This window comes from Pteropus vampyrus, unplaced genomic scaffold (assembly GCF_000151845.1).
Source record: "Pteropus vampyrus isolate Shadow unplaced genomic scaffold, Pvam_2.0 Scaffold65, whole genome shotgun sequence".
NCBI lineage: Eukaryota > Metazoa > Chordata > Mammalia > Chiroptera > Pteropodidae > Pteropus > Pteropus vampyrus.
In genome coordinates this window covers 3,543,241-3,552,453 of record NW_011888846.1, presented here as the reverse complement: position 1 = coordinate 3,552,453, position 9,213 = coordinate 3,543,241, and the positions used below count along the sequence as shown (strand labels likewise).

Genomic DNA, 9,213 nt, shown 5'->3' with positions numbered 1-9,213 from the left:
ACCCACTTTAGAATCAAGACTGTTCTAACTATTCTACTACTTTGTGCAAGAAAACCAGGAGTCGACAAATGTCATTCCACATGCCGAACTCAGAGACAAATCAGTCTGAAGCTTCTGAACTCAGGAAGCAGGAATAAGAGAGACACGTCAATGAAGCATCATTTGCTGGACACAGAGATTTACCTCGGGACTGCTTTAAGTTGTACATTTCTCTAGAGACTCTTGAATTGTCAACAAAAACTCAAGTTTTCTGCAGCCCATAATGAGGAGCACTATACAGTGCACATAAAGCAGCGAGTTATAAAAATACACTTTGTAAACATCTTCGTTATAAAATATGGGGATGCTTGCTTGGTTTTTGCTTTTTACTTTTCTTCTGTAGAAGGGAAATGGGACGCTGTTGTCAAAACACTATTATCCAGAAGGCAGGAGAAGGGCGAGGACCAGCAGCTCTCTCTCCCACCATCTAGGAAAACGCTCCTTCCTCTGCTTCTTCTCTCAGCCCAGGGCTGGCCGCACCGGTGCCCGGGGCACAGCACCGGCTGGGTCCCTCCTGTGGGCAAGCTGCTCTCTCTGCTTTAAATGGAGATAAACCACAAAGTGACGCTTGCCAGGATGACATGAGAGGTGAAACCATTAGTACAGAGCACTCCAGAGGCCCTGGTTGAAAACGATGAGAATTGGTATACAGATAAAAATCCCACTAAATCCAGTGTTTTCTCTTTTTTTTTTTTTTTTAATAAAACAAGTCAGGGAGACACCTACCCTGCTGGCTGCTTCAGAAATCAGCAGGATCAAAAGAACGTGTATATCTAACATTGGAACAATGATCTCTTCGAGAATTACCCACACCGTGTATATAAAGTAATTAGTGGGGGCCAGCATAGCCGAATTTAACACGTGTATAATTTTTAAAGTATTTGATATCGCCAACTAGAGAGTCTTCAGTCATTTCTTGGGTATTTTCCAGTGGGATATTTTGTTTTTTGCTATATTTAAGCATTTCCTGCTTCTAGTTCTTTCCACCCACCCACTCAACTGTTCTCGCTGATGCCAGTGCCTGCAGGAAAAGTGAGCAGCAAAGTGGAAAGAGAAGCCAGGCCAGAAGGCAGACAGGGCTAGAGAGGTTTCAGCAGAGCCCCAGGTCCAGCCTGCTCTGGATAGACCACGCAAGCACCTGTGCAGAGCCTCCAGGAAGATGTCTCCTCCCACGGTGTCCACGACCACATTCACCCCGCCGCTGCCCACCAGCTTCCTCACGGCCTCCCTCAGGCCTCCCCGGCTGTAGTTCACGCTGGCCTGTGCGCCCCTCTGCATGGCCAGCTCACACTTCTCGTCACTTCCAGCTGCAGCTATCACCTGCGTAAAGAGCACACAGCTTCTGAGGTTCCGGGATAGGTAGTGAGAGGGACTCACGCCACCGGCCCAACCTGCGACGAAAGGTGACCTTGCTGCCCTGCCCACGCCTCAGGCCCCATGTACGCGCAGCACCATCACACTGGCCCCTCCGTGTCCCACTGCCCATGGGATCCACGTTTCCAGGAATCCTGGGACCCCAACAGGTCTAGGTAAAAGATGGTTCAGGAGACACTCAGAAAGTCCTCCAAATACGAATTATAAACCACCATTTACTGAGTACCTACTATGGGCCAAATAGTAAGGATATAAGCTAAATACCGAGTTTACAGTCAAGAAAGCAAGATACAGCAATGTGATGGCGGGAGGCGGGGAGTACAGAGAGTTCTAGGAATGCAAATGGGAGGTATCCAACCTACACCTTGAAGATCAGGAAAGACTTCTCAGAAAGTAAAACATGATTCTATGGAAAGAGCTTTAAGTCGGACAGACCTGAGTTCAAATGCTGACTCTGCTACTAACCAACTGTTACCTAAGACAAGTTACTTAGTGAGAACTAACACTTATATAGAATTTACTCTGTCAGGCAGGATTCTAAATACTTTACGTATATCAATAACTCATGCAATCTTAATAGCCCAATGATTACACACAATTATTATTCCCATTTCAGAGATGAAGAAACTGAAGCAAAAGAAGTAACTTGCCCAAAGTCACACAGCTGATGGGAGACAGATCTGGAATCCAAAGCCTGGTTAATCCATCTCCAGCATTCATGCCCTTAACCTCTCCATACTTATGCCAATCCTTAGGTGTCAGTTACCTCATCCACAAAATAAGATTTAAGAATTCAATGGAATACTGTATGTGAAGCTCTTAGAAAATGAAGTGTTAGATAAATTGAATCTATTGTTATATACAATCATTTATTCCATTTAAACCTCATAAGAACATTAGGGGGATGTATAATTACATCCATTCTATAGATAGAGACATAGACCCAGAGAGGTTAAGTAAGTAATGCACAATCACGTGGGTCGTAAGTGATAGAACAACTTTTCAAACCCAGTGCTGCCTGACACCAAAGTCCATGCTTTCCCACTCCACCGCCCCGGGAGAAAACCATGCCAAAGGCCTGGCAAAGATAGCATTGATGGCTAGGGACCACACTGGGAGGAGCTCTGGGGTTTGGAAGTCTCCAGAAAAATTTCAAACACTCAAGCACTGCCTAGGGTTGCCTTATCACTGGGCGCATCCACCAGCTGGAGCACTTTGGCCCCAAGGCAACATTCAGAACTTGCATCCAAACGCCCAAGAACACCAGTGCCCTCAGGTTCCAAACTCAGCCATGACTATTCGAAACCGAAAGCTGCCTCCAAATACTCCCCAGTGAAGTCCTGAAATGGGACTCTCAGTGGGTCCCCCAGGCCTGTCATGAATCATTTTCTCTCTTGGTGCCTCACTTTCTCTATCTGTGAAATAGGGACAATAAACACTGACATCACCCATCTCCCAGGGGTTTGGAGGAGCAAGGGTCGGGTAATTGCTGGGGAGGCTCTTCGAAAGCAATATGAAATGTTGTGAATGGCAGCCATTATCAAAACGACCTGTTCCAAGTAGGTGGAATAATGACATTATTTTTGTTTGTTTGTTTGTTTACTTTTGCGTAAAAGCATTATTGCTGCCGAAAAACATAAAGCTTAGATTAATTTCAATGTCTGAATTGAAGTGAACTTTTCTCTCCACTTAACCTCCTATAACTATTTAGAACAAATGATACAATTTTATCTTCTCAGAAATGTTAAACAGTCGATGGTTCTAGACAATGAAACTAATTCTGATGCCTCCAAGAGAGGTGCTAAAAGCTTTGCTTCTGACATGAAATGTGTTAATAGTCTATGAGGAGGCTCCTGGCAGCTAAGGTTGCTTTCAGAACTCACACGTCCTTCCCAAAGGAACTGAACGTGAGAAAGAGAGATGCTGCCTGAAGAAATTCCAGACCAATCCAATTATCTCCAAGCCTGAGTATCCCGGTGCCTTCTGGACACCCCAACGCCCCACAAGAACCTGACACTCAACAGCATCCAAAACTGAACTCGCCACTTCCTCCCATGTTCTCCATCTCAACAGGTGGCAAGTCCACAAGTTAACCTAGTGTGCTCCTTCCCACTCAACATCTAATAATAACCGGATCCCTATTTGAGAGATTCTTATCGACACGCCATGCCTTCCAACGGGTGCACTGCACTTATAATTCCCATATTCCCACAACCACCCTATAAGGAGAACATTATTTTGCCCATGAGGAAACTGAAGTGACTAAGCTAGAGGCAGAGCTGGAATTCGAACCCAGGTCAGGTGAATGTCCAAGTCCGTGGTCCTTTGTATTAGGATGCTTTCCAGTCAGCAAATGCTCTACTTTCTTCCACTTCAGCATCCCTCGATTTGTCGCCTCCACTGCCTTGGTTCAAGTATCATCACCTCCAGCTCAGATTCTCCAAGAGTCTGCCCTACCGCCCTCAGACCGTCCCTGACCTTACCCGTATCCCTCATCTCTGCTACTAGAGTGAACTTTGCAAAGATGATCATGCCACTTCCCTACTTAGAACTCTCTATAGCTTCCAATAAGTGTTCGCATTCTTCGGCAACCTCCTGATCCTATTTCTGTCCGCCTCTAAAGTCACCTTCCACCATTCTCCACACAGATTCTCTGCTCCACGGGTGCTATTTGCGATTCCCTGAATGCGTCACGTTAGTTCCTATTTCTCTGTCTTCTAGTAGGTCCTCCCACCACTAAAATGGCCTTCACATCCCTTCTTCCACTATTCAAATGCTACCAATCCTTCAAAAATTCAACTTAAATGTCCACCTTCTCAATCGTAAATGTCCCTCCTTCTCTGAAACCCACGGCCCCAGAGAGACACCCCTGTAGAGACTTCAGTCTTTCATTTATTCATTCATTATTCAAGAAATAGTTATTGGTGCCTACTGTGGTCTGGGCACCGTGCCAGGTACTGGGACTGCAATGATGAACCGAACAGACACGGCCCCTGCCGTCATGGGCACTCCAGTCCAGCAGGAGAAAGATCTTAATCCAACAATGACACAAGTAAATGATTCAGCATGCACTGAGGCGTGCACTATGGAAGAGAAGTATAGGATGCTATGGGACTATATACAAATAGTGGGAGGATGGGATTAATGTCTTCTAAGGAACAAAGAACACGTCCCTAAAATGTAGCATCTGAGTTTAAATCCGAAGTGTAGGAGTAGGGGGCAGTTCAGAGCCTTACAGATAGAAGGAATAGCATCTGCGGAGGCTGCGAAGCCAGGCTCCAGTACCTAGAAGGACGAGTCCCTAGGTCCCCTCACTAGTCTATAAGCAAATAGTTGGTAAGACCCTACTCTAGGAGACTCTGTATCCCCAGGACCTTGCACATGGCTTTTAATGAATGAATGAATATAGTCCACGTTTGAAAACCACATTCGAAGGTATAATTTTTTTAAGTGGAGACTCCAACATACACATACCTTGGCCTGAAGAACTTTTGTTGCCACATCTATCACTGCAAGGCCTGTGCCTCCGGCGGCTGCCGTCACCAAAACGGTTTCTCTGTGCCAGAGAGAGAAGAATGTTACTTCAGAAACCAAAAGCCATCCGGCATTTTGATTTCCTGAACATTGTGAAACCAGGACGTTTTAAAGCGAGAACTTGGAGATCCTTTCATTCAACTCTTCATGTACCTCTGTTCCCAGCCTTTAGGGCTGGGTGATGGCTAGATTGGTGCTAATTAGGTCCAGTTCTGAAGATTTCCCAGGGGAAAATATAAAATCCTTTAATCTCTCTAGGGAGCCTCTTCCTCACGCCAGTGGCTGCCCCTCCTTTGAGCTACCCCTCCAGTTTCTGCTTCAGAAATTCTGTCCTAAAATCATTCTCATACTAAACACTGCTGACTTGAGAAGGTGGTGGCCATAGAATAACCACTGCTCAAGTAAACCCATCTCTCTGGGGCAAGGCTGAGGATCTCTGAAAAGACCAAAAGGCAGTAAGTATACTCTGGGCACAGCAGGAAACTTCAGCGCCCCCGAGTTTAAAACACCCCAGTTAGGTCCAGGCAACCAAGTCTCACAGAAACAAATGCCACAAGCCTCCATTAAATCAGAGGGAAGGGAGTTTAAATAAACCAACTCTAAACTTCAAGGCTCTCTAGGAGGTGATGTCCAGGGTGGTCAAGCTTGAGAGAGATATTTCCCCAAGTTCACAATGGCCAAGTTCACAGTCTACCACTTCCTTCCAGACAAAAGGATCTCTCCACCAGCACCAGACTCCAGCCTCAAGTCACTACTTTCCTTTGGCTTTTCCTTACACAGACTGAACATGCGCTAAAGGTCAGGCAAGGGAAGGGAAGGGGCCAGGCCTCGGGCACTTCCGGTATCAGAGAGGGCCTATCTAGCCCTCTGCTGTCTACACAGTCCTCACCCAGGTTGGGTGCATGCCCGATGCTCCAGGGCCAAAATAGCAGTGCCGTAAGACACAGGCAGGGCAGCAGCTTCTTGGAAGGATACCCTTTCTGGAATCTGCCACAGTGCCTATAAAACAGATAACAGTGCCTTAGGAATTGAGTACACGTAGCTGTTCAGAAAGGCTGCCCAGTAAATACTATGATATGATTGAGTAACTGATTTGCAAAGAGAAACACGTTAGGTAACAAGCTCGGTGGAAGTCAAGACCACAAGCAAGCAGTGGCCACGTTCAAGACTTGGATGTATCAGTCTTCAAAATTCCTAAGATCGCATCTGCTCAGGAAGTAACCAATTTATGGAGAATAGAACACAGACCACTGTATTATAATGACCAAAGTGGATGCTATGTGAATTTTACCACAATGAAATTGTGGAAAAAATCATGCAGTTCTCTGCTAGGGGGCTTTATTCACATCCTGCACGACCCGATCTGGCTACCCTGGCTGGCTCCATTCCCAGGGCTATCTCTTTCACAAGATTCTTGTGGGAGACAAGCCCATTACATCATCTCAATGCGCCAAATCAGTTTTTCTACCAAGACTACCTGTGGTCCAATTAGCCAGCCAGCCAGCCAGTTGCTCCAGGACTCAGAAAACAAAATGCTTCCTCATTAAAGCACTCCATACAAAGTTCTGTGCAAGGGTTGTGACGCCGACTGAGAAAAGGGAGTTTAGCATTTGAAATAAAGACGAGCTCGGCTAAGAAACAAGATCTGACCGAATGAATACAAAGAAAAAGGGAGGGAGGGACATGAGAGACATGTAGAAATTAAAGGAACGAGAGGGGAAAATCCCCAAGCATTAATACTGAGAGGCAGGCATACCTTCTGGTCAGCGATGTGTTCTTCGGCCATACAATTAAAGCCACTCACACCAACAACTCGATCTCCCTGAAGGAAAAATAGCATTAAGGTCAGGTTCGAGTGCATGGCCTTGCCATTTACCTCTTCCTGAATTAATCTAAAAAAAAAGAAAATCTTTCTTTCTGATCCCGTAAGTCACAGGTTTGGCCCACTCGTAATTATCCACTCGTAGCCATTTTCTCCATACCCCCCCACCACCAGGTTGCCAGGCCAACTTGAGCCAATGATATGGACATCAATTAGAATATGAATTTGGATAGGAATTAGAATCCCAGTGTTAATTTCTTTTTAAAATTTGAGAATTTTTTATCCTCTCGCTAACCAAAGACTGAAGTGCTGCCTTTTATCAGTAATAAAATATTTAACGAAGCCAGGAACTTGTCCTGGGTCCCTTCTCCCAATTCAGAATTTGTTTCTCTCCCTCCATCTCCATTTCCCTTTGGTGTCTGCTGGCAAAGGCCAGGAGAAGCAAGACCCTTTGGCTACAAATGATGGCACATTTCTCATAGCCACACACATCAGTTCCCTAGATGTCAACTAATTTACCTCTTTCACGGTGCTGACATCTGTGCCTATCTCCAACACGGTCCCAGAAAACTCCATTCCTAAAACAAATTGTTTAAAGATCAGGTTATCTGTAAAGCACCATGGAGATGGGAAAATCCCGATCCATGGACAATCCTACAAGCTTTCTGGAGCTGAGAGGGTTTCAGTGTTCCCCTATCCAGGAAAGAGGGTAAGCATTGTACCCAAAGCACAGGAAAGTGAATTTAAGATTGCGTGATCGCAACCTGCAAAGCTATAGCAGTCTCGTTCTTACCAGGACACGAATGAAAATTTCGAGAATGGGCAAAAGCACAGAGAATCACAGATATACAAGTACATACTTGGACCCTGATCACTGAGGCCTTGGGCACCCACAGTGCCCAAATTACAATGTTTATCATCTTATTTCTCTCTGTTGCCATGTCTTCTCTTCTGGATTATGAGGCCCTCGAGCACATGAATTATATTTATTCATACAGTGCTTGGCTCAAATGGATGCACTGGTGTTGTCTGCCCTTTCCTCTTCCACCTCTGAAATTTCTGAATTTAATGATCATGCGTCTCCCACTTGAGCTACCACAGGAATAACTGAATTAAATATGACATCTTCCCCCGCATCCAGCATTTCGACAAATACAAAGAGAAAGAAGTGGTTCCAACTGTTGAGACACAACCAAACACCCTAAGGCCAAAACCACAGTGACTATTTTGCAATCACTGTATCCTTAATAGTACATATCTACATAGATAGAATATGCATATAATATGTACATGCTGAGCTATAGCAACATCTCTTTAAATAAATTTCCACCACAAAAGTCAGTCATTTGTCCACACATTCAGGATCTAAATGCAATCCGATTGGTATAATGAAAATTAAACAGTGGGCTGCTAGAAATGCATAAACTCTTTTTCCTTCTTTCTGATCCCTTTATATTAGATTCATGTGGAAATGTGTTTGTGAGGACTGAGAGTTTCAACTGCAAACAGACAGTTATGATCCTTAAGTGAAAAAACAAAATTTAGGCAATACTGAAGAATAAAAGGGAATAACTAGGACCAGTGATGATTCAGAACAGAATTCTGGTGAACATAATGACCCGTGAACAGTCATTTGTCCACTTATTTATTTTTAAAGTATTTATTGAGCATCTGCTATAAGACAATTACAATACAAGGATGGGAGGTATAATGAGGGTAAGACAGTCATAGAAATTTCCCTCCAGGGGCTCACAATCTAGTGCTTCTAATTAGGGGTGAGGCTAAGACATCTGAGTTATCACTGACAGTGAACAAGCACTGCCAGAGTAGCATCTGAGATGAAGCGCCTGGTTCTGAAATTGTCTCTTCTTTTCCTGCAGCAGTCACGTGGCCCCGTCATACTCACCAGGTGTGAAAGGAAGTTGGTGCTTTTCCTGATACTGACCACGGCAGACCAAAATATCAGCAAAGTTAACTCCACAGAAATGGACATCGACTCTGACCTGCAAAAGGAATAGAGTGCAACATATCCATGCAAAGTCCATTCAATTATACCAAAATATGTACTGAATATCTACTGTATGCCAGGGAGAGGGGGGGAGGAGAAAGGGAGAGGGTCATGAACTCAGTGGATAATCACGAAGCAAAATGTACAAGGCTCCTGCCTTCGTGAAGCTAAGAGTATGGTAGAGAAGACAGTAACCAAATAACTAGGAGGATTTATATGTTAAATTACACTCCTACACAAAATACTAAAGACGGAAATATATGGTGCTATGAAAGCACATAATGGGGTGATCTGACCGTTTGGGGGTGGTCAGGAAAAATCTCTGAGAAAGTAACACCTTAACTAAGCACGGCTAACAGTTAACTATTCAAAATGGGGAGGCGGGAACCTGGCGCAGACCAAAACAATGGCATGTGCAAAGGCCCTGTGGGAGGGA

General features: G+C 44.7%; 1 protein-coding gene across 1 annotated transcript in view; it reads right to left on the bottom strand.

The window, feature by feature from the left end:
• The window catches only part of LOC105292889 (quinone oxidoreductase-like protein 2), a 38,351-nt gene that overhangs the window by 7,629 nt on the left and 21,509 nt on the right, over positions 1-9,213 (bottom strand). The window contains exons 5-10 of the mRNA XM_023531227.1: positions 8,676-8,772; positions 7,289-7,347; positions 6,704-6,769; positions 5,837-5,946; positions 4,888-4,969; positions 1,178-1,359 (exon numbers count right to left, since the gene is read on the bottom strand). Of these exons, the coding sequence (XP_023386995.1) occupies positions 1,178-1,359; positions 4,888-4,969; positions 5,837-5,946; positions 6,704-6,769; positions 7,289-7,347; positions 8,676-8,772 (596 nt within the window). The remainder of the gene's footprint in view (positions 1-1,177; positions 1,360-4,887; positions 4,970-5,836; positions 5,947-6,703; positions 6,770-7,288; positions 7,348-8,675; positions 8,773-9,213) is intronic.